Source organism: Plectropomus leopardus, chromosome 5 (assembly GCF_026936395.1).
Source record: "Plectropomus leopardus strain MGB_pleo_1.0 chromosome 5, ASM2693639v1, whole genome shotgun sequence".
In the NCBI taxonomy this organism is placed as follows: domain Eukaryota; kingdom Metazoa; phylum Chordata; class Actinopteri; order Perciformes; family Serranidae; genus Plectropomus; species Plectropomus leopardus.
Genome location: NC_142180.1, coordinates 23,293,803 through 23,320,016, shown reverse-complemented (window position 1 = coordinate 23,320,016; position 26,214 = coordinate 23,293,803). Strand labels below are relative to the sequence as shown.

Below are 26,214 nucleotides of genomic sequence, written 5' to 3'. Positions count from 1 at the left end.
CCAGTACAAAAACAGACCTTCACCACAGTGCCTGAAAAGACACCCACACTACAGAGCAATGACTAAAACATCAACGCTTCTTCTGCACTCCACTGTGGTTGCTCCACACAATTATCAGAACCAGACTGCCAAGAAAGTTGACTGTGGTTTGATCTGATTCTCCTAATTAGCTCTTAAGAGGTTGGTTGCTGATTAGTCACCAAGCTTTCAGACTGCCATTATCTAACATTGTTCACAAACTATCTAATGTGTTATTCACAGCTGTGCAGCGACTTTCCAGTTACATAGGTCAGACACGAACAGACATTGTGAGTCTTTATGAAAACTGAACCACAGAAATTGTTTTAACGCTCTTTGTTTGGCAGCCAGGTGTCTGCGAGGTTGCTAATGAGGAGTGAAGGAGCGGCTGAGGCAGGCGAGGAACTCTCTCACACCTGCTGCCCCTGAACGCCCACACGACTGCCTGATTATACATCATATTTCACTATATCCTCCCCTCAACCTGGATGTCAACCTGGTGAGTGACCAAACATGTGTCAGGAAGTGTTATGTCATCTGAGCCTACTCTAAAGGGAGATGGGTTTGGAAGGAAATCTGGCGTAAGATTTGAGCCAGCTAAAAATAGGCCTAACCATCTTTGGTACTGGAGATTTAACCACAATGTTAAGAAATCCTGAGGGCACCTTAAAGGGTCCAAAAGAGGAATCAAGGAAATATATTTCACATTTTTTACATTTTTTTAATAGTAACTGATACTATTTTCTATTATTTAAGTTTTTCTAAATATGTTTCTTTGTTTTACAGACAAAATGGAAGAATTTTGAAATAAGGTGATGGATTAAAACAGTAAGAAGGAAACTTTTCATAACTGCAGGATTTATTTTTGTATTTTTCTTTCAAATCACGTCTTAAAACCCATTTGTATAGACTTGCTTTTATGTGATGCTGTCTTTCTATTTATTTTACCTATTTTATTTATGTTTTATTCATTTCGTTTTATTTGTGGTTTGATTGCTTTTGTTGTTTTTGGTCTGTTTATTTGTCTTATTTTATATTGACATTTTGCATCTTGCATCTTGCATCATTTGCCCTCTTTTAAATTGATCCTAACTCTGGTTTTATCTCATTTCAGTAGGACAGGTTGTCTTTCTGTTGTTGCATTGCCCTCTATGTATCCCATTTCTGCTTTTGCTTTGCTTATCAAAGCACTTCGTAAACTCTGCTGTTTAAGGTGCTATATAAATAAAGTCATTATTATTATTATTATTATTATTATTATTATTAACTAGAGTTTGAATTTCAACGCACTGTAAGACCATAGTCTATATACAAAGAAGGAAGATGCATCTCCATTTCCTAAAATTGTGCAAAACAATTCTGGATATATCCTGGATATGGCTGCTGCCATCTTTGCAATGTTGACGTAATTTGGAGCCAGTATCAAATTTCTGCTCATACACCTGTCCAGCCAATGGCGAGAAATGCCATTAATCACAAACATACTGATTGGCACATGCAGCTGTCAATCATGATGTCAATTCCCTTTTAATAGCATCAAATAACTTATAGAGCCAAATTTATCAAGAAATTATCAATTGAATATATATCATATTGATAACAACTACCTAAAATGATGGAAACCTTTTTTGGAAAAAATGTGTTTGACGTGTACTTTGATTAATTTTTTTTTTTTTTTTTGCCAATGTCCCATCTGCTAACATGGCCTTTATGACCTATACTGCAGCCAGCCACCAGGGGGCTATCTAGATGTTTGTTCTCACTTTGGGACAGCTGTCATTTAATTTATCTTTATCATGCAGTTTGTGTGTAAGACCAACTAACAATATTCTGTCCACACATACTATGTCTCAAAAGTGTCAAAGTTAAAATATTTAATTATTGTTGTTCACACTGTATGCTGTGGGTTATCTTATAGTTTTGTTTGCCTTGTACAGAGGAACAAAGACCAATTGAATAGGCAGCTCATCCAAGAATAAGAAACACTGACCCAATATAAATACTTTAGCAGCTGAGGAACATATGAATGTGCAAGTATCCCTTCAATGAGAGGTCTAATTTCCTCTATAGCTCAGCCAGCCTCTAATTTAGAGCCTTGACTCTCATAATACAGCCACTGCATATTACTGTGCTGTATTATACAGAGTGCATCAGGCAGTGCCAACATTCACAATTTACAACTTTCTATTACACACTGTGGTGCATTTCAGTGAGCAAACGGGAGCTGCAGATATGCAAATATAGAGAATGTGATAGGCAGAATGTGTATTAAACTTTTCTGAATGCAGCATCAGGAAACAAAGAGGATAAAAGAATGATGATATATCTACATAAGCTAAATAATTTACAACATATTTAAAGAGGAATAGCACATATTACAGCTTTGAACTAAATGCTACTGTCAGCATGCCAACATGCTCATGGTGACAATGCTAATATGCTGGTGTTTAGCAGCAGGTAAATGTTTAAAGCTCTAGTGTGTAGGATTTAGTAGCATCTAGTGGTGAGATTGCAGAAGGGAAATTTCTCCCGTGTGTCAAGCGTGTAGGAGAACTTGGGTGGAAAACAGTTTTAAAGGTGTGATAAAAAAAAAAAGTTGTATAGCTCCAGAGGGAGCTGCATGAAGTTTGATAAATTGCCTCAAGTGATGTCATTTGGGTCCAGCTCGGTTGGAGCTGAAGAAACAATGAGATACTGCAGCTATTGAGCTATTTACACCAGTGTTGGAATGTAACTAAGTATATTTACTTAAGCACTGTACATAATTACAAATATCAGGTACTTGTACTTTACTTGAGTCCTTTCTTTTCATGCCACTTTATACTTTAGAGGGAAATATTGTACTTTTTACTCCACTACATTCATCTGACAGCTTTAGTTTGAACAAAAATTAAGATTTTTGCATACATGTTAATATTTACTGTATAAAATATGATGTTTTGTTTTTTTTAAACTACCCAACAGTTTATACAAGTACAGCGAAATGAATAGTCAATTAATCAGTTGGCTGCAGAAAATTAATTTGCAACTATTTTCATAAACATGTGAGCCTTTTTCTTGTTGTTTGTTTCCACATTTTTTCATAGTTTTGACTTTTTGGGGTGTTTTCTCTTTCTTTTTTTTAAATTGGGTATTTTTACTTTTCATACTTTAATGCCATTTTCTCAATTATACTTACTTAATTTCACTTTTACTTTAAACAGAATACTTTCACAATGTGGTATTAGTATTTTTACTTAAGTAAAGGATCTGAATACTTTCTCGTTATAGCCAATCTCAGCTATTTGCTGAGATTAAAGTGGTAAATTTATGAGAAAAAACTCACAAATGTACCACCAGAAAGTCAGGTGACATAGTATAAAAAAATGACAGTTCACAAACTGAGTAAGATGTAGTAGGTAAACGGGTCAATCATAGGACTTTTACAGGAAACTGTACTTCAAGTGTCAACATTAGCTTGTTATTGATGGACGTAGGTGACTTATTATCTTTAGTTTTTAGGATTTATAACACTGCCAAGTGCACACTTTTTACAAACTTCAGCAGAATAGTTGAAAAGACCCCTTTGTGTTAGCCTCATGTTTTGATATTGCTATGACACCCAGGTTTAAATAATCACATGGGCTTTGCAGGTGTAAATCGTATTGTTGACTAAGGACACCTGGGTGCAAATAGTATCTGCCAAATGAAAAATAACTGGAAGTGTGGAGCCTCTCAATCACCCATTCTCACACACACACACACACACACACACACACACACACACACACACACACACACACACACACACACACACACACACACACAATTAAATGTAAGGCACTTGCCTGCCCATCAGGAGCATCTTGGGGTTCACTTTGACATGCAGACAGGAGCAGCAGGGAATCGAACACCATGATTAATGGACGATCCCTCCGTTTCCTGAGTTACACACACCCCAGCATAATAATAACTAGTGAAAGATACAAAGGTGATAACTAGACCAGCCAAACTTCCACTGTACCTTGCCAGCACAATCTATTCCACCCACAGTCACTATTGTTGTCTCTATTATTACTTCATCTCCTCTGTATCTGGAAAAAAATGAATGTATTTCATGACATAGACAGTTCTTTTCAACCTACACTTAATCTATGCAGATGTGACACGTTCTGTAGACGTGTTAATCTGAATACCATGCACGTTTTGCACATCTTGTATGTATGATGTGAACTCCTTTTTGCTCCTGTTTGATATTATTTTGCACATCCTATATGTGTGCTGAATACTTTCCTGTAATTTGCATTCATATCTCTACTTAAGTCTTCCATTGTACAGTGTGGTGCTATAATTTACGTTCATTTCATGCATCCATTTATTTTAATCTTATTTTTAGTATCTGTATCCTTCCACTAGGATATTCTGCAACTACAACAAACCAATGTCCCCACAGGGTTTATTAAAATTTCATATAATCATTATGTAAGTGTTGTGCCATTAACAGTAAATTACCTCTGTTTAAATAGATCAGTTGGAGGCTTGAGTATAGTGAGCATAGAGTCTAACACAACTTGTGGATTTGTTTTCAGTGTTATCTCTTAACATTTGTCTTTTATAGTGGATATTACGAGAGTGCGCGGTCAGACCTTGTGAGAAACATTATCAAACAACATAGTATCATTTTGAATTCATTGTTTGTATGTGTTGGCAAACTTGGGAGCTACTGAGCATGGATGAATTACTAAACAGGCCTACCGGGCATGGGCCCAAGGGGCCTAAAGTGTTTGGGAACACCGTAGCCTTCACCTGCAAATGCCATTTACCATACAGGAAGAGACACAAAAAAGACCACAAAGAAATGTAAAGACACTGCAAAGAGACACAAAATAACACCACTACAAGTACCACTACAATGGGAAGTCACCAATGAAAAGACACTAATTTACCTAAAAGAGACACAAAAACGACATGTAAAACAAACAGGAAAAAAATAGGCAAATCCACCACAAAAACTCTGTGCCTTCCCTTCATGTAGCAGAGGTGGTGGGGCCTTTTGTCATATCTGTGCCCAGGGGCCCATTCTCTAATAATCCGCCCATGGTACTGAGACTTACACACCCACATAAGCTTTGTGCTCATTTTCTTCAATAATTTATAAGACAGTCTGGCTTTCTTTAATTTAACCTATAAGAGCAGCCATGTATACAATGACAGATGCTTCTCAAAGCTATCCTACTGCTGTGATGACCTTCCAAGAGAAGCTATTACATAACACCACTGACACATCAGGTCAGTAATGATCAACACGACTAATAGGTCCGCCACACTGTCATGGTTCAGTCAGTGAGAGGTAAAGGAGCTGTTACTATTATTTTAGGAATTATAATCTGGCATCAAAACATATAGGGCTGTGCCTTTATATCAATATTATATCAATATTATTATGAGACTTGATATTGTCTCGGGTTTTGGATATCATAACATCGTAACATAACATAACATTCTTAACATTCTTGAGTCCAGCTTCTTAAATATGAATATTTTCTGGTTTCTTTACTCCTCTATAACAGTAACTACAAATCTTTGGGTTGTGGACATCATCTTGGGCTTTGGGAAACCCAGATCTACTTTTTTCCTCACTTTATAAAACTTTATAGACCAAACAATAAATCAGTTTACAGAGAAAATATTTGACAGATCAGCAATGAAAACAACTGCAAAATTTTATAGTGCGGGACAGCCTCACTATTGTGCAGGGTAAACTAATTAACAGATTTTATTATGAACATTTTAAATATCACAACAACCAAAGCAAGAATACTTAAATAACAAATAACAAACACTTTAATCTAATGGGATCTGACCACAGAAGTAATTGAATTTAGTGGAAAGGAATTGTGAGAGCATAAAATCATAAGAAAAAGGCTTTTAGGACATAATAGCTGCACAATGGTATTACAGCAATTAATCCATATGTATATGATATCAGCAAGAATTGTCTTGTTATTGTTTTTTTCACAGGGAACACATCGCAATAAGGCTACTGTCATTTTAATCTTTGCCAAATTCATCTGGCTCTGGGGAAACCACAATGTCGTTTAAACATAGACTCGTTTTAGTGCATGTTTATCTTGGTTGGTGCAGAACTAACTGTGGAAAACAGTTGCAAATAAGTATCTGTTGTATTCAATACTCAGATCCAGTGTCAGTTTCAACAGGAAACCACTGTATTACTGTACTGAAAACTGTAATTGTAAACTGGTTCATTTCCTGAAACAAATGCAGCAACTGCTTTCTGAGCAGTATGTGGTCAGTGTTTTATTCATGGACCATTAGACATTTATAAAGTGACAAACTACATCCTTGCAACACAAAGTTATACTGAAGCAAATTTCGAAAACAAAATAGCAAAGCATGCTGTTGATGGAGAGATGAACTAGCACAAAATTGTAAAGTTTAGTTCAAGTACAGCAGTGCATTTTTGTAAAAGCAGCACCGAGTCTTAAAACCAGACCTGCTCACTTGTTCTAAGTAGCAGCAGCAACTGAATGTAAAAATAATTCAGTGCATGAAATGAATGCATTTGCTAAGAGAGTTTGTATCAGATTTGGTCATATCAATAAAAAAACGATCTGCCTTTGTAGAGATGGTACACTTAAGTGAAAACAAACAAGTCAGAGTCAGTTAGGACACTTGTATTTACACAAAATAGCGTTTTATTACTCACAGACTACTTGAACAGTTGTACGAATACTCCCTGATACGGGTGTCTGCTGTCAGTTTATCTTTTTTTAATAGCATATGCCAACGTAAAAGGTACAATTTTGTAAAATGTATAAGGAGTGCATTTTCCTAAAAATCCACCTCCCCAGAATGTTTCAGACACCTTGTTCTGGGCTAAAAAAAAAAAAATTTACCAATAGTAAACATGTATAAAAAAAGAAATACTTAAAAAATACCAATAGTAACTATTTTTAAAAATATTAATAAATATTTGGTTTATAATGTTGTGTCATAATGAATTTGTCATTTGTGGCCATGTATGTTAATATTTAGATTTCCAGTGCAAATTGTCATGTAATAAGGCACAACTTCTTTATTATCAAAATGTCAGTCAAGTTTGTAAATCCTTTAAAGGGGCAGTTCACATACATAAAAACATAATCAAACTTAAAAAAAGAAAACAGTCACATAAAAAACACATCGTTTGGTTTTGGTTTTGTTTTGCCTTTTCATTATGTTTATTTTGTCTCTTATTAATGACTGGATTTTTTCCTTCTCTTTAATTACCTGCGCCACAGGGTACAGGGTGGTTGTGGAGGGCACGGCTTTAGTGGGTAGAGGAAAGTGGAATAATTGCATGATGAACTGTCATCTCTCTGCGAAAAAATGAATCAAATTTGCTTCAAAACTGCAAATAAAATGTGATGAATTGTCAGAGGGTCTTCACTTTGAGACCTAAAGTGAAGTTGGCGTGGCTGTGTATAAGCATGGTAAATGGCATATGCTGCTTTGTAACTTGCTCAAATGGCAGTGTCCCAAATGTCCCAATGTCCCAACCAACCCACCTCTCCTCTCTACTGAAGTCTGAACAAACTAAATAGCTCAGTCACAGACAATCTCTAGACCTATAGATTTTAAGCAGAAGTGAATACCACAGGTTGATAAAATTAGTCCAGAAGGTTTGTTTTTGCCTCACATTAATAATAATAACTGTATTTATATAGCACCTTTAAAAACACCATTTACAAAGTGCTTTGACAAACAAGAAAAAGCCGAGGCTGTAAACCCCAGAGTTAACAAAACAATTTAGTCAATAATGTTGACAAAGGGCAGACAAGAGTGAAGGCAGAATACAGTAGGGAATTCGCACAGGGACATATTAGATAAATACGGTAACAAAAAGGCAGTAGACACAGAACACTGATAATCATAACAATAACAAAAATAAGCGGGATCAGGGCGGAATTAAAACAAAAAAAGTTAAAAGATAAATTATAGGCTAAAATTAAAAGACAAAATAAAAATGTGAATAAATAAGTTATATTAAAAGATGAGACACAAAAGATAAAAGACACATTAAAAAACAACTCAAAAGAAGAATTAAAAGACGACATCACATAAAGGCAAGTCTATAAAAATGGGTTTTAAGAAGTGATTTAAAAGAAGTCACTGATTCTGCCAGCCTTATCTCCTCAGGCAGATCTTTCCAAAGCTGAGGGACCCTGATGGCAAAAGCACGTCACCTTTAATTTTAAGCCTCAACTTAGAAACAACCATAGGGGCCCCATCTGAGGATCTAAGGCTGCGGCCTGGCTCATATGGGGTTAACATATTGGTTGCCTTTGTCTTTAACAGAAAGACTGACAGTTTGTGGCAAGTTAACATGAATCCAGTGTGCACCCCGAGGCTATAAAAGATAGGATTATATCATCTTTGCAAATGATGAATCACAATTATTCAGTATTGTGAATACGCATTGCAGGAGGAAATATACAGCTCGTCACAGTTCAAGAGGTACAGTCAGGTTTCGTTTTATGCTGAAAAGAGGCACTAATTTATACACCATGAAAACCAATTTGCACCCTTTGCCAAGGAGAGTGGTGTTATTCATCCAGGACAATCAGAGCACTTGACAAAAAAAGATTAACAAGAGACAGTAACAGGAAAATATAGCCAAACTAGACTGGAGGTGGTAAGTGACAAATGTTAATGTGATGGAATAATTAACAAGATACGACTAATCCAAGCAACGGCCCACTTGCCCTCATTCAGAGGAAGACTGTTTGATCAGTTCTAGCACAAAGCTGATCACCTGCTTATTGAACCACTGATCGGTAACTGGGTGTTTTGGAGAGAGCATCATTACTGCAATGTTAAGTTCCCACTTAAGAAAAAAGAGAGACGTGAAGTCGATGGGGAACTCAGTGTTTGCCTCCAGCAGCCTGTCATCTATATCAAACACTGACTATTCAAACTGCCTCTTCCTTTATTGTCAAATTCCTCATGACTTTAGAAAACAGGTTGTTGTTCTACTTGTGATTGATTAGTTTGTCTAAATACATCATATAGGCGTCTTTCAAAGAAGATAGTAAAATAAACAAGGTCCCAGGTCGTAGAAATCCAAGGGCAGAGACAAGATGACAGATGGGTGACATAAACAAAATGTGTGGCATTTTAGTATCCGAAACCTCGTCAACAACTTGTCAGACACACACTTCCTTTCTATTCACTGCAGCAAATGTAGTCTCGATTTCCTAAACTTTAATTAATTCTTCCTCCTTGAGGTGATGATCGATCAACATCTGAGATTGAACCACTGAGAGATTTCTTCTCTTGCACTTGAAATTGTATCATTATCTGGTCCAGGTCCACTTAGTAATTAGCAGAACCTAATCCCAGTCTGGCTCCGTGTGGCCCTAACTCTGACACCTGCTCCGTCACTCTGAGCAACACACACTGAATATGAAGATTTGAATCTTTTTGTATTAGTATGAGTCCAGTGACTCGGTCTCCTGTCTCATCCTCTTGCACAGTGAGTAGTTCTCTGTCATTGTCCTTGCACATTGCTCTTTGTGGTTGTTTTTTTTTTTTTTTTGGATATGAGATTTAAAACACAGCGTGAGCAGAGTTGAAAAACAGCTTCCTGACAGGACTAAACATTTAGAAAAAGAAATATGCCCCTGCAGTCTCTTAGACACAGAGAGGTCTTATCTTAAAGGCAGGGTAAAGGGTAACATAGAAAAACACTGAAAAAATGAAATGTAATTATAATTTTTTTTTTAAAAAAAACATGTTTTTATATCAGCAACTAATTTAAAAAAAATATGCCCTCAACACTATCATAGAGACAGATGAGTTTTTTCTTAAGGGTAAAAAGTACCATACAAAAACACTGGGGGAAAAAAAGTATTGTAATAATAATAAGAATTTAAAAAACATGATTTCATATCAGCAAAACATGCCCCTACAGGCTATTACACAGAGGAGTCTTATCTTATGGGAAACTGTAACATACAAAAATATCCTATCCTAAAGGCACAAAGTAACCTTCAAATCTGTTGTAATGTATTGTAATAACTATCAAAAAATATTTTTTTTTAATATCAGATAAAACATTGAGAAAAAACTCCTCCCCACAGTCTCTCTTCACACAGATGAATTATCTTATACAATGTAACATACAAAAATATTGAAAAATGTATTATAATAATTGAAGTATCATAAAAAAAAAGACTGTTTTTACATCATCAGAACTGCAGGCTATTGTTTTTTTAACACAGATAAAAGCTTCACAGTCATCCACTCATCTATTGATGATCAGTGTTATTGATCAGTATTATCACTGAAGACTGAAGCATCCTGTTCCTCACACAAACACAACCTCTGCCAAAACAGCTTTAGCTCAGTACGGCTTTTTATTCCCAGCTAACACCTGTTTGAAAATATAAACAAGGCTGGATTTCTTACCTAAAAAGAGAGAACTCCTTTCCATGTCGTTCACCTTTCCACAGAAAATGAAAATGTGGCGGCTGATCCGTACTATCGCCCTGCCAGTGCAGAGGGAGGGAGAGAAAGAGGGAGGGAGAGAAAGAGAGAGGGAGAGAGGGAGAGAGAAAGAGGGGGGACGTGCCAGGTTATTAGCCAGGGGGAATCGGGGGAATTGGAGCAGTTGCCAGTTACAGCACCTTTCATTGAAAGGACCCTCAAACGCAATAAAAGCCGCTATTACATGACATGTTTGAAATCTTAATGAGATTTCATGTAACTATTTGTTTAGTTACGCAGAGTGTTCTCACAAACAGAACAGGTAACCTACTTGTTGCCTTCTGCATGGTCAAACACGCAGCCATAACCTGGAAACCTAAATGTTATGGCTTGGTGGTTATGACAGGTGCACTGCAGTTTGTATATTTATGACTCAGCCGTTAACAGTGAGCACACATGCTTTCATCAAACTATTCCAAGCTTCTGTTTTTATCTTTTTTTTTTCTTTACAATGTGCACTCCATTTGTTGCCATAGGGACCAGTTAAAGAAAATCTAAGCTCGAGCCCCAATAAAAAACAGTCAAATTAAATCCATGAAGCGATGATGTTGTGGTGAAAAATCAGATAATCAGGAATCGGGGTTAATGGGCTATGGTAGATTTTTTTTTGAATGAGGCAATGCGATGCGGAATAATTTGGGTGCATGTGTGTTCATGTGTGTATCTGAGTGTGATACACACTCAGGCCGCTGGGTGTCAGTATATGCATAGAAATTGTGTTGATTGTAGTAACTTAACTGTGTGTTTGTCTGTCCTGACTGTAGTATGCATGTATTTACCTACAGTTTATGACTAAATATTGTTTTTTCAATTTAACGTTTGTTTGCGTTTTTGTTTTGTTTTTAAGAAACTCAACAAAATTGGCTATGTAAACAAGTCTCACTTCAGACATTGCAAGAACAATTAAACTTTCAAATGTAGCCTTTATATTAAAAAATCGATTTTATGTAATTATTTTGTATATTCTACTGTCAGAATTTCTTGATAAATACATATTTTTTTCTCAGGGAGCCTATCAATTAACTCTGTTCTTGTGCCTAATAATTTGACTTTTATCATACCTTGGCTTCTCTTTTTCTGTTCTGAATATGTACATTTTCTATTCTTTTCTTTTTTCTAGAGTTAGCAAGAAAAATACTTCAATTTTCCTTTACATCTTAACATTATGTACAAAAAGTGTGAGCACATGTTTTATAGCCTATATTTTTTTCTTGTTTATTTGTGTTTTTGTGATAATTGTTTGACTTTTCTTGTCCCCTGGTTTCTCTTTTTCATGAATGTGTGAATTGTGTGAAAGATAGAAAAGACAAATTATTATTATTATTATTATTATTATTATTATTATTATTATTATTATTATTATTATTATTATTATTATTATTATTATTATTTAAAATAGTGAAACCCTTCAGCAAATATGTCCATTGATGTAGGGTGTGTTCAGTGAAAGTGTGACACTGATCAACAGTGCTATTAAACATCTGCAAATGCAATCTGACACTCAATATACTGTACACTTGAACATTAATTTGGGCTCATTTGTTTAATACAATTTAATTTATATACCTGTATGTGATATATTCAAATTCATTTTATGTATTATTTTATTTTATCGTATTAATCTATTTTATTTTATTTTATTACGTGTTTATTCATTGTGTTCTTGAGCCTAATCTGACGTTTTTATTTCCTGGTTTCTCTGTTTTTATCCTGAATATGTGAATTTCTACATTAATTGAGTTATTAAGAAAAAAAAAAGGGAGATCTTCCTTCGCATCTTTACATCTAGCTTATGGACAAATAGTAAAATTCAAAGCTAATATGCCAAGTGTGCATATGTGTGTAGGTTTTTTTGTTTTACGGGGTGGGGCTTTCCTGGCGTTTGACGTGGTGCAACCCTCGCGATATTTCGGTTTCTCAGTTATCTACCCGTCTTGGATACTCCAGTTTCAGCGTTGGGAAACATCAACATAGTAACCCGGGAAAGGCAACCTCAGAGGCGGGTAGCGACATTTCTTTCTAGGAATCTCACAGCTGACCTGGATATTTGGTTACCCGGTCAAACGCTTGGATAACAACGATGGGTGCATGTCGCTAGAAAAAGTTGCTAGCTTAGTTTGCACAACTGCTAGCTAGCATTGGTTTGCTAACGTTAGCTGGCTAACGCTAACGTTAGCAAACAGACAGCTGAACGAAACTGAAGAAGAAGTCCGGAGAAGTTGGGATTTTCTTATCATGAGGACATCGATATGAATGTGGACATCTAGACACGTCGGATCGTCCCCCCAAAGGTATGTGTTACGTCTCAACAAGGAGGTGTATGGCTAAGTTAATTCATGACTTTCCTGTCAGCTAGCGTTAACGTCAACTCTCGAGTGAGCGGCTCCGACTATTCCCTGGACCGAAAACATTTCGAAATAAGTCATCCTGAAGTTAGATGTTACTGTGAGTTTCAGGGATCGCTTTAGACTTACAGGGATTGAGCTGGAAAGGCAATCATGATTATTTTTTAAAAATCAGGGTTGTTTAAATAATACTTGGAATTTTATAAAACATTAATACCTTGGCCGTAAGTTCACACCCGAGAGTAGATTAATGATGAATTGTGTTGTCCGAGCTACGGACGAGTAATTCCCGGACACGACTTGTTATTCGTAGCCTTAACACAGGTTATATCTCGACTCTAAAGTGGGTATTTAAGTGACCATTGCTTGCTGTTTAATTCGCTATCAGTATAATATATTACACGCAACGTTATTAGCTCTAACACAAACGACAGTTTGCGTTTAAGTAGTCCATGTACATAATCCTATGTACATCAAACGTGAACCCACCTATTAAGTTTCTTGACATTTTTTAATATAATATTGAACATATGAAGTCACTCAATAGAAGGTAAACTTTTAAGCGACCTATTCGCGGAAAAAAGGGCGATGTTAGGTGGATGTAAAGTTATAAAAACATGATTTACTGCGATAGAGTGAGAGTCATTAGAGTTGAAGTCAATACAAACCATGTAAAGTCAAAGATGGCTTGTAATTTCTTCCTCGCTGAAAGCTGGGGTGCTGTGAAGCAGCCCTCTGCACATTTATGTCAGTAGTGGTCGGAAGCTGTATTGCAGCAGTTCAGGGGCTTACATAGTGTTTTTTGTGACCTAGCATCCAACGATGGGTGGCAGCACAGAGCCGATACTGCAGAGCAGGTGTTACATATGTGAGCGAAGAAGAAATTATGCGCCATCTTGGAATTTGCACGGATTGTGTTTGTTTTAGTGGAAATCATCTGCCCTCTATTTGGAAAATTGTGTTTTTGTCACTTAAAGTTCACTCGACATTGTTTGTTTCTTATGCTGATCGGTCGCTGATGGGTTCATCTTTCCTCTGATGTGTTCGTAATCACAAAATACTTTCGTTAATAATTTTTCTGACCCTAAATGCCCGATTTAGATTAGTTTACTATGGCAGCAATACGGGACCAGTACAGCGCCGAAATCATTGATCAAGGTTGCCTTTTTTTAGACTTTTTGACCGTAAACTTGAGCGAATCAGCTGGTTACGGGTACCAATAACAATAGTAAGTTTGCTTTGCAAATTTCATTTCAGAAATTTCATAATTCATAAAGTTAGCTTCGAACAGGGAAGTGTTTCATATAATGCTGGCGTGTGCACTTCTTACTCACAACCTTTGACTAAAGTAGCTAACGTCAGCTTTTCTCGATGGTCAAGATGACAACCTGGAAACGTTGCTTCCGTGTGCTTTACGGGAAGTTTAACGCTATACCGTTTTTCAGCTGTTCTTGGCACTCCTACCACAAGTTTTTGGATTCAGTCCCATATGGTTTAGCAAAAAACGAACAATTCATGCGATCTGCACAATTGTTATTTTGAGTTTATGATCACAGTCTTCGCTGTTTGACCATGTGATAATGGGAAGAGCTGTTAGTAAGAAAATCTGTTAATGTAAAGTGTAGAATTGTATGTAGTTTTCTTCCTGTTTGCCCTCTCGGCCTGAGGTGATCGTCACAGGGCTGTGTCACATGATTGTTATGAGTAAAATGCCTGACTACCAAAGAAACGGCTTGTGACTCACAGGGTGTTAAATATGAGTAAAACACTCATAATGAGCCAACTAACTAGGCCAGACTTGAAGAAGGTACTGATTAAAATGACAAAGTTGTCAACAAATTGGCCTAGTGTTATCTCAGGAGGAGGTTTTCCTGATCAGAACAAAACTCTTTAACATCATTTTGTTGTTTGCATTATGAGAGTAGGACATACATGTTGGTAAGACTGGACACCTGTACTCTAGCTTTACAGGTTTTTAAAGTAAACATTACATGACTAACAAACACCAGTTCTGCTTACCTTCCCACATGGAACATTTTTGAGGAATGTGCTGTTGTAGGACCGGTTTTAAATATCACTGTGACATGTGTTATGCAAGGAAGTAATTGCGCTAAACACTTACTATTTCTTATGTATTTATGTATGTTTGTCTGTATGTAATCTGTTCAGTTGCTGGGCATTGATAACGGCTCACTTATAGACTATTGTTTCAAAGGCTTGTTTCAATCCAGTGTTTGAAAGTGCTTGATACATTTGGTTCTGTGTATTATTCTTTTTGTTTTCAGTTATTGTTTTTTGTTTTATCTGCCCCTGAGTACTGTGTACATTATAATTCTGTTTAAGAGTACACGACTGCATACTTTAATTGATGTTAGTGTGTTGATATTATTTATGCCTCTTTTACCTTACATAGTATTGGTTTTCATTATCTCCTGTCTTATCTTGGCTTCAGGTGAATGAGAGAGATGAGGAGCAGCAGGAGGACTGAGGTGTCTCCTAAAAGATCTGCTCAGCAGCTTACTGATCATAATATTGGCACAGGTTTGTTTGGTTTTTTTTTTAAAGCAGTTTAGTTGTATTGTTGTTTATTCTCTGTTGGTATAGTGTTCATCCAGAAACTTAATTTGAGTTCTTAATGTCATAATGTAAATGTGTCATAGGGATTGTTTTCACATCAAGATGTTATCAGTTGTTGTAATGAAATTAATTTTCTTTCTGTTTGTCAGAGCTGACAACTGCATGGAAAAGTGTGTCTCAGTCAAAAGCTGCAGTAAGTACACCGGGTACTGTTTTCTGTTGAATGGCTTTGCTTGTTTGTCAACCTCTCAGAAGGAAGTGTCATTTATAAAAGTAATGAGCTCAGTCTGCAAAATCTAATAATGATAGTAAAGTCCTTAATGTTACATAACCCAAGGAGTCTGACATGTGCATTATCCGTCTGTAGTTGCGGCATATAGAAAACCGTCTAGAGGCAGTTCCAGGGACAGGGGTTCTGCTCGACTCTGTAATGGACCCCCCCAAGAAGAAATCCACCAGGGCTGTCCGCTGCAGGGGTGAGTTACTGCAAAATGCCATTGTGATGAGTTTAATTCGACATTTAAACTATGAGTATCTTAACATTTCTGCCTCTATCACAGATGGACAACAAGCTGATGACAATGGAGGGTCCTCAAAGCGCAGGGGACGAAGTCAGCAGAGTCCAGAGAAGAGCAGCTCACGCAGCCCACTGAGAAACACCACCCAGGACAGCAATGTCCGCAGGAACAACAGCGTGGAGTTCAGGGAACCGCTGGCCTCCTACAGGTACAACTACTGCGTGAAAACGCATTTATCAAACATCCTTAGCCACCTGTCTCTTGGTGTATTGATAGAGTATGCTTTAATACTCAGGACTGGATATCTGTGGTTGATGCTTTCAAGCACAGATCACAACACTTTGGTGATTGCTTTTCAAATATTCCACATTAAAAAAGCAAACTAAAACTATACCTAAAAGTATAAATCAATTATTGCACATGTATAAAAAAATTTAATCAGTACTACTATTTTAATGATAACAATATAGTCATACAATATAGTGTGTGTGCTCTGTGGAGTGACAACAGAATAAGAAGGTGTTTATTCCCTCCCGGGCTGTGATATTTTCATTGCAATTATTGCATCAGCTCATTGTTTTAACTTGATACATCAGGAGAGCCTTTTCACCTAAATAACAGTCAGTCCCCAGCGCTCTGTACTCTTCAAGACTTCTGTTCAGAGACCATATGTTCTTGACATCTCCTCTGAATAACTTGTAGCTGAATGGCTCACAGACACTTCAGTAGCTTAAAGCTCAGCTGTTTGCAGTGATGCTGCAAAACTGTACATTTTGTCTCTTAATATTATCGCTAAGTGTAAAATAATTACTGGATTTCATATGTGAACATGTTTTTTAGAGCTGGTAGAGAACAAAAGCCAAGGTAAAGGAGAATTAATTTTGTACTTACATTCGCTAGGTGTCCAGAAACACGACTCAACACAACAAATTAATGATGATGTGGCTCTGTGTTTACTGGATGCATAAAAAGTTTATCTTAGATGTAAAAGGTCATAATATGTCAATGATGTGTACACAACTTGTTTCAGCTGCCCCTAAGTTGCCAAAACATCGGTTATATCAGGTTTCAGCAAGTCAAGTCCGGGAAATGAACTGTTAGAAGTTTTTGTCTGTTTTGCTATTACTAACAAATGCACACAATTGTAACATTTTGATATTATGCTCAGGGAGCTGCTAGTAATCTTTTTCTGCTGTCATGTCAGTCGTGAGGGCAGTAGACGTGTACCCGATTTTAAATATTCCACATTTTCTCTTCATTATTGTTATGGATTTTAAGTAGTTTTCATTATTGATTTTGGTTTCCAAAATCTACCAGCCACTCAGTAGATTACCATTGTTTCTTTGGCTGGCGAGTGATGCAAATCTAGGAGCCACTTGCACATTTTACCAGCATTTGGCTGGTGGCTGGCGGTAATGCCAAACCTGGTCTTGAGTGAATATGTCAGTTCCACCCTCTATACCCTTTGACCACCCAAACATGTACTGTTCTGTATACTCAGTGAGTGGTAAATTAAGAGTAAATCTTGATCCCCTTCCTGATCCCATGTAATCTTTTTTTTCTCCAGAGAGGCCACCCCTCCACCACATCCCTCCTCTCAGCTGGAGGCCTACAGTTCGCAGTCAGTGCCAGGGTCTTCATACCCATCCTCTCCGCCTCCCTCAGATCCTCTCCTCAGCCAGCTGGTCTACCAGAGAGACACCAGGGACAAACAGACAGACAGGGACCTGGACAGCACACACTCCTCGGCTCTGGAGAGCACCGAGGTCCGCTACCTCAATGATCAGCCAGCCCTGGACACCCTGAGAACTATTGGAAACCAGTCACATCTCAAAGGTGTGAGAGTCCCTGCATGGGAACGGACTGAGGAGGAAAGCACTCCACAAGCACAACGTGGCATGAATAGCCAAGAGTCAAGCTCATGTCTAGCTCCGGCCCCGGGCTCCATACGGCGAGGGGAGAGCACTCCCTCCACCAGCCCTGGCTCAGCTTCCCAGCGGTTGGAGAACCTAAGGCGCCATCAGCCCGATGATAAGCTAGAAAAGCTCAAAGAGCGCATTCGAAGACAGAGACAACATCTGGAGGAGGCTGCGGAGAGAGAGAAGCTGCTGGGTTGTTTAGAACAGCCCGTTATGGCTGCCGTGGGGAGTAGCAATGCTGGCACTAGCAACATGCCCACAGCCAAAATACGGAAAGTAGCAGCAGCACCGCCTGCACCTATATACAAAGGTACCCAAAATGTTTAATCCCTCATTTTGACTTTTTTAAAATGAGGAGATAATAACATGTAAATAAAAATTTAAGCCATATAGTATCTAACTGGATGCTACAGCTTACATCCTCAATCTTTTTACTCTCAGGTTTCAACAGTACTGAGACAAAGATCCGGACTCCTGATGGGAAAGTTTGGAGGGAGGAGGAGTTTCACAACATCAGCAGGGAAATATACAGAGACCTGTCACGTCAGTTTGCTGGTAAGCATAGGACACAAACATTTTCTTTTTGGTGCCCTCGTTCCAAATTTGTAATATTTTCTGATATGGTCAGGATGTCAAAGATATTTTATTTTTTATGTTTTGACCTGGGCTTTTTTCTGGGATCCTGAGCTGAGGTTTATGTGGAAAATGGCAGTGATGGGTGATCTCTGACATGCCTGAGTCCTTCTATGTTCCTGGGCTTTTATCCAGGTTTTAATGCCCTATGACATTACATATAGACAGCTATTTGATACACTGCATTGCACATCATTGCATAGCCTGGAGTTGTATTGATCCGTCAGAGACGCAAAAAGACATTGTATCAGCTGTTTTCCGTAGAGGAGGTCTGCACGAACAAACATGGTTTATGCTCAAAATCTTTGGTTTATAAGATCAGAGAATTTTAACCCCGGGCATTGGGTTTGTTTTTCAGCCAGAAGACATCTTTTGATTTAATTTAGAAATGTTTGTCAGTTTGTGTTGCTTTGTGGCTTATTCTCTGGGTGTGTCATCTGTGTACAGAGAGCACCAGATCCAGACATCAGCAGCAGAGGGAACAGAGAGCAGACAGGTCCAAAGAGAGGAGGCCTCCCAAACCAGTCAGAAAGGTCCACAGAGCTGCCCCTTCTTCTGACCTAAATGCAAAACCAGGTATAATAATCCTTTTTTATGTAGGAGGGCCAAGCCACCCTCTGATCTATTTTTAATTAGTGACAGTTGGAAAGCTAAACACGTGGAACAGTCTGGCAGGATTTTATCATGGGTCAGTGCATTTGGTCCAAAACCAAGAGCCTCAAATGTTCAACTATCGATGTGCGTAGACGTTTTTTCCTAACTGACTTTGCTGCTCTAGTTACTCAGCCTTTTAGAGGTGTACTGTGCAAGATTTCCTTAAAGAGCAATGTGTAGATTCACACCAAAGTAAAAGTAAATCATCACTCAGGACCCGTTAGAAGTGTGTGGCATTGTATTTTTCTGCAGAGACTCTGCCCTCTGCCTGTATTTTCTTATTGTCTTCTTATTTTTGGTGCTCTGGACGTCCATTTGCGTGTCCCCCCACAACACTCAGGTGAGAATGGGGCTTTATATATACTGTAGGTAGCAGGTACCAGAATGCAAGTAGCAGGCATCCTAGATGCAGCGCCAAAAAATGCAAATATCGTGAGGCAAAACGGCATGTGACAGTGAATCTGGGGTTGGTTTCTATTTTCACTTGACTTGTGTATTCACAAACAGTAATCTGTAATCATGCATAGTAAGGCCCATTTGTTATTTTGAAGGTCTTATCTACCCTTATTCCCTTGTTAATTTCAGCATGAATTTAAAAAAAAAAAAAAATTAACTGCACATAGACTCTCGCTGATGTGAGTTAAGTAGTGATTTCTTAAGTATTTAGTGTTGGACAAGTGTATAAACAAATAAACTGTACAGTATGTATTAGTTATATAACAATAAGTCAATGCATTCCTCAAACAGACAGCAGAAAACAGTCTTCAGACAGGATTCAGTGTTTTCTTTCCATGGACTCACTTGTTCCATACCAGGCCTGTGTGTGTTCTAGTACATGAACCAGAGACATTGCTGGCCTCTAAAGCCGTGTTAAGAATCTAATCCCTGAAGAAATGTTCAGTATGTTTGACATGCAGTTTGTGGAACATACAGATACCCACATAGAGGAATCTTACTGCTGTGCCCGCAGTACAGCAAACCTCTGACAGCTGGCAAGTCCCCCCTTCCCATTGACAAAGATGCTTCCAAAGGCACACGTGTAAACATGATTGGTAGTTATCTTCATCTCTGTGTCTGTGCAGACCTGAACACAAGGAAAGATATTGTAATAATGGTATTCGTTTGGCATGATTATCCTAATAAATGCTTCAGTGCAAAAGCACTTAAAACATACAGTACAGAACCAAAAAAAAAAAAAAAAAGGATATCCTGAAAGCTGACTGCAAAATATCTCTCCTCTGTGCTCACTCTCTCATTCACTGTGTGCCTGGTATCCAACTTTTGTGTTGTCCCTAAAGTTTGGCTGGTCTCTGTTTCGTGCTGGCACAGCACTATAAATAGCCCTCTGAAATCTGTGGCTAGGTTCAGTTAACTCATCCACCCAGTACAAACAGCTGCTTGGTTAGTGGATGTGCAGTTTCATTACCAGGAAGTGCTCTTAGGTAGAATACAGTCATAGTGAAAATAGCTTAATCCATGTAAAGACACATTGCTGTTTTTGAAATGTAATTTTCCAGTGCTCTGAGCACCACAAATGTTATTCCATGCACACTCATTGTACTGGGCTGTTGGCATAAAACTGAGCAGCAGAGATTGTCATGGATCGCTGTGTGAAATAAAAACAAATTTATCTGCCAGATAGTTATCAGGGGCAAAGAGGAAATGTTCTTGGGGGCGATTTGGGCAAACTACAAAAACAAGATCTTTGATTTCATCACCTCTCCCACACAACAACTTCAGCAGCTTCAAAAATGTAAACCCAGCCAAGAATTTTTTCTTATCACTAGGTCTGGGTTAAGTGGCCATTTATATTGGTCCTACTTATGCCATGCACCTTGTTTTGAAAATGCTGTCCTTGTGTCTCTTCCGTTCTTTAATCTCTGTGTATATTTATGTTCAAGTGAGTCTGGGCCTGTGGTCACATATCTAATACGCCAACACATGCCTCATGTTCCAACATAAACACTATTGAATTGCATTGCTCTTTACTGGAAGCCTCTAAGGTGACACTGTTCTTTTTCACTGTAGTGATCAGCCCTGCATCATGGCGGGAGGGACAAAAGTTGGTGAAGATGGTACTAGGTCCAGTTCCAAAACTGCCCAGGGAGGAGGACAGACCCCAGACAGCTGACAGACTGAGCAGAACAGGTGGGACCTGGAGACCTCAACTCTTACCCCTCTATACATGCATCTACAACCCTATCTTATATTACTGTGTGAGCCCATTTCATGATATCAGCAGCCGACAAAGCTTGCCTGTGACACAGTCATATCTGCTGTAACCATTTCTCGTAAAACGACATAGATAGAAAATGTGATTCGCTCTCTAGTAGGGTTTGCCTCTAAAATGTGTGTATTATTTACATCCAGTGGCATGTAGGAAAGGACCTTAACTGCGGATAAGGTTTTCCTCTTGATCGTCTCCCTTCTCCCTTCCCTTCTTTCAGATGTTTCGTCATTTTAGTTTTCATCTTTTCATCTTAAAAAACTAATCTTATATTTCTGCACTGGCTGCAGTTACATATAATGGAGTATATCCATGTAATTGGAAGATTTCATTAAAAAAAAGTACCTCTAGTTTTGCATGTCTGGGACCTCAGTTAGACTGGCAACTGCGCCTGCCAAAGAATATCAATAAATGAAGAGTCTTTGGCTGCTGCTGCACACACACAGACTCACACTGTCTCACACACTCTTATTCTACCACACTATCTGCATCTCCATCTTTGCCAGCGAAATCTGTACTGGGTACCACTGACCGGAAGGAATAGAGATTGACTGGCTGTTCTGGTTGGGTGCACAATTAGACATGGCCTGATTTCCAGAGGTTGCCCTCTGCGCAGGCTGCATGCACTCTGGGGAATGGCAGAGTGGGGCAGAGAGAGGCTCACTGCAGCCATGTTCTGAAAAAAAAATCACTGTCTGGATTAGATACTGTAAAATCTAGATGGGAATTTTCAATTTGGCCCAGATTAGAGTTGTCGTGGCAAGTCTGCCACCCCCATCCCCCCCCAAGCCTCATTTAGTGTGCATATTTTGTCTCGGGCTACTGCCTTGGCTTGGAGTTTGTTTTAATCTGCTACAGTCACTTGTTGGAGCATCCAGTGTTTTGTGAGCTATGACAAACCTGTTTGTTTAATATTTTTATCATATGCAAAAAATTGAAATAATTTAAAGGATTTTATAGGTTACTGTTGGTTAAAAAAAGTAGTTTAAAGACTGGTCAAACACCTTTACCTCTGATTAATTATGAATCGTGAAGGAAAATAAGAGGGTCTTTCATAATGTCTGTCAATCGTCTTATCAGCAGCAGCTCTCGGGGGGGAACTGAGTGGACCGTGCTAACCTGCCTTAACCAGGCTGACTGACGGCAGGAAATTCACTGAATCAAAACAGTTTTCATGTCAGCAAGAAATCAACTGTTTTTATGTATTGATTCATTGATTTTAATTCCCCACCCATAGCAAGTGAGGGAAATCTGCCTGTAGTGGAAGACAAGGTCACAGACAGACTGGGAGCCATGATCAATTGATGTATATATGGTTAATAAGTTTAAAACACATATAGTCGGATATGTTTTTATATTTAAACTGCTGTTGTTAATGCAGATTATGCTTCACTTAACATGATGGAAATAGATGTGAAGCGTAAGAAAACATGGTGAGTCTTTAACTGCATTAACGGCATTAACTGTACCAACTGTAACATTTTGCCTTTCTGTAAATGTCCACCAGCCTCCCGCCATCGTTCCAGTTCAGACCCACGCTCACAATCAAACTCTCAGCCTCGCCCTAACAGCACAGAAAGGCCTCGTAGTGGATTTCAATCCAAAACCCACTCCACAACCACATCTACTCCCTCATCTGCAGATCGTGAGAGGCCCCCTGTGGGTGTTAGCACGGACCTGTTGTCAGCGGACATCCAGGGGATACTTGATGACCTTCAGCTGGAGTGCAAAGCAGCTGAGAGGGAAGAGAGAGCCCGGCAAAGGTCACGGGGTGGGAGCAGTGGTAGGAGAGGGAGAGGGGGATCAGGGTCACAAACACGGACTCCAGTCTCTGTTTGGGGAACTACTGCGGCAACAGGTAGCTCCTCAAGAGGCTGCCGCAGCGCCAGCCCCACCGCACGCCGATCTGAGACTGCTGACTCAGGGCACAAAAAGCGACACTATGATGCAGACACTGTTCGCCAGTACATTTCCAGGCAACAAGAGGAGAGAAAGAGGCGTCAGGCAGAGGAGAAGAGGGCACTGAGGGAGGAGGCAGAAAGGAGAAACCAGAGATTGCAGGAGCTTTACAGGAAGCAAAGAGAGGTGGCAAGAACAGCGGCCCCTCCCGGCGACGCACCAGTGGCCCCCGTGCAGAAGCGACTACAGGAGACCTACAACAAACTGCTACTGGAGGAGGCACAGCTGGGTCAGGAGGCCTCCCAGACACAACCTGCTGCTCCTTCAATTCAAATGGTACAGACACAGGAAACATGGTCACTGTATTTACATATGGATGCTGTATTGAGTTGAAGGAGTAACTAAGTGAAATAAAGTAATGAAATTATCATACGTTAGAAAAATAAAGACTATTTGACATATGGTTTTACATGTATTCTTTTACAGAGACCGATGTACCAGCCCTCAGGAGAGTCCGACAAAGAGAACAAAAGGCTAGAGGCCCCACAGAGCCCCTCGAGCAGTGACCAGTCTTTGAATGATCGGCCACCTCCTCCATTATCCAGGTATACTCATTCACACTGCCCGCTCACCTCTATTAGCCTCCAGAACAACAAACACTCAGATTTATTGACCCAGATAAAAAAAACAAACAACTCTCTGCACAGTACACGTATTCTTCTGTCTACTGGAAATTATGTGTGGGTGGTAAATTCTAGAGAATCACCTGACTGTACCGAACAGAGAAACTGTTTGTTCCCAGATGGTTTGTTTTCATCATCACCCCTTGTAAGTGCCCCTGAAGCTGTATTGCTCTGCGTTTTAGTACAGGATTAAACAAGGGCGGTTTTGCAGTCACTGCTCCTATTTCAGATGCATGAAAGAACATCTCCGATAATTGACTCAAAATAGAGATGAGGGTGTGTAAACAGATATAATAATCATCTTTTTCTGTGTGTATTCAGTTATTGTACCTATTCTGATTCATAGCTTTCCATTCAGTTACAGTGTCGGCTCTGTCCTGTTCATTATGTTTTGTTCCATCAACAGCTACATATCAGGCTGTTGAATACATTTATTCAAAAACAATGGTTGTGAAAAATATGCAGTAATACATAAAGGGTTTTGTTGCAGGTGAGAGTGTATATATATATACTGTATATATACTACAGGTATTCACAATGACATTTCTGTCATTTGCTCTTTTCAGTAGCAAGCAGGATGAGGATACTTGGATATCTATTCTTTAAATGTCTTCCTGAGATTTTACCAGGGTATGATGTTGTTAGCATACAGTGCTACACAAACCCAAACTTGACTGAAACAAAATAAAACTCACCATCTCAATTTTAGTTAGGCTTTTCAGTCGTTTCGTTTAGACTGTTTCAGCAATCGCCAACTCTGGCTTGGTCCAAATAAAATATAATTCACAGGGTTAGATGTGAAAATATGCTCTTTTTCCCCACGGGTTCTCTCTGTCATTGCTAACCGGTTGTTTACAGTAATGTTATCCCCACCACTATCACTTGCAAGTCATGTTTGCCTCTCAGCTGTCGGTTCCATCAGTAGAGACTGACCTCTGTTGGCACATGATGTGCAGTACAATACATTTTCATTATTCTATATTATCTAGTTAAATAGAAAGGAAAAACATTGTAGTTAAAATTTTATTTTTTTGTAGCATTAAAAATCAGGATTTCAGGATTCTAAACACAGAGGTACTCCATAATACAGAGATACAGCCCATGTCTAGTTTACACCTCTTTTTCACTTCTCCTTTCTTTGTTGCTCTCTCTATTGCAGGAATGATCTGGATGTTGGAGTTTCTTCTTTGCTTCAGCCTGACCGTCTGAGCCCAGCTGTTCGACCGTCGACTGGTCCCAGCAGCAGTGCGTTAGCCCCTTTTGGTGACCATCTCTTCTCTCATCTGCTAAGGCTGGAGACTGCAGCTAATGATGTCAAGCACACCCAGCGGCCAGCGACAGCACCTTTCAACAGGTCGCGATCCAAGATGTCCCGCATTGAAGCCCTCAAAGCCACAGCTGCATCCCTCTCCAACCGTATAGAGAGTGAGGCACGGAAGCTTGCTGGGGAGGGGATCAACTATGGTACGGAAACTTCAATGGACGTGGATACTATTAGGCCTTCTCAAGCCAACCTTGATGATGGATGCTGGGCAGAGCCAGCTGCCACAGAAAACGATGATGTAGCGTTGAGGATACAGAGGATTTTGAGTAGCACAGGTCATACTTCATTCAATGGCACAGCTCTTCCAGGAGTGGGAAACCTGCACGCCCTCAGGGGACAGAAGGAAAAGAAGGGTACACACACGAGTTTTATCAATCCACAAACACCTTCAGCTGATGTAGCGGGGCCAGTTCTCAACAGGAAGGGGCTGGTCAATGGCTTGGAAAAGGCAGAAAGAAAGGATAAAATGGAACAAAGGAGAGGATATGGATTAATGGAGGACAGGAATCAGACAGATCTCCATGACTCAAGTGCCGGTTCCATCAGTGAGGGTCCTCTTCTGAGTGAAGGGAGTTTTTCTGAGGATGAAGCCAGCCCCCCTCGTCCCTCTAACAATCATGTTCCTAAACTGGCAGATTGCCTTGGGACAGTGGGATACTGTGCGGGTCAGAGGAGGGATCACCAGCGGTTGTCAGAGTTCCAGAGAGAGGCAGCGAGGTGCTCGGCCCTCAACTCACCCTTTGCACAGCATGACAGCAGCAGCAGCAAAGCAGCCTGGGAGGAGCTGAACAAGGGAAGCCCTCTCAGTGTAATCAACATCTTCACCAAGAACCTTCATGATCACACTAAAGGTTGGTTCACAAATGAGTACCTTTTCTCCAAGAAAAATC

At 39.2% G+C, this 26,214-nt stretch overlaps 2 protein-coding genes across 3 annotated transcripts in view; one reads left to right on the top strand and one right to left on the bottom strand.

Moving 5' to 3' along the window:
* Nucleotides 1–13,606, bottom strand: part of cacna1ea (calcium voltage-gated channel subunit alpha1 Ea) — a 135,881-nt gene extending 122,275 nt beyond the window's left edge. The window contains exons 1-2 of the mRNA XM_088077770.1: nucleotides 13,559–13,606; nucleotides 10,468–10,547 (exon numbers count right to left, since the gene is read on the bottom strand). The gene's annotated coding sequence lies outside the window, so the exon portion shown is untranslated. The remainder of the gene's footprint in view (nucleotides 1–10,467; nucleotides 10,548–13,558) is intronic.
* cep350 (centrosomal protein 350) overlaps nucleotides 12,480–26,214 on the top strand; it is a 38,060-nt gene continuing 24,325 nt past the window's right edge. For both annotated transcript variants that reach the window (XM_042516988.2, XM_042516982.2), the window contains exons 1-12: nucleotides 12,480–12,836; nucleotides 15,343–15,431; nucleotides 15,617–15,660; nucleotides 15,835–15,943; nucleotides 16,028–16,193; nucleotides 17,553–18,214; nucleotides 18,346–18,459; nucleotides 18,985–19,113; nucleotides 21,220–21,339; nucleotides 22,926–23,653; nucleotides 23,804–23,922; nucleotides 25,160–26,175. In XM_042516988.2, the coding sequence (XP_042372922.2) occupies nucleotides 15,347–15,431; nucleotides 15,617–15,660; nucleotides 15,835–15,943; nucleotides 16,028–16,193; nucleotides 17,553–18,214; nucleotides 18,346–18,459; nucleotides 18,985–19,113; nucleotides 21,220–21,339; nucleotides 22,926–23,653; nucleotides 23,804–23,922; nucleotides 25,160–26,175 (3,292 nt within the window). In that variant the 5' untranslated portion in view covers nucleotides 12,480–12,836; nucleotides 15,343–15,346. The remainder of the gene's footprint in view (nucleotides 12,837–15,342; nucleotides 15,432–15,616; nucleotides 15,661–15,834; nucleotides 15,944–16,027; nucleotides 16,194–17,552; nucleotides 18,215–18,345; nucleotides 18,460–18,984; nucleotides 19,114–21,219; nucleotides 21,340–22,925; nucleotides 23,654–23,803; nucleotides 23,923–25,159; nucleotides 26,176–26,214) is intronic.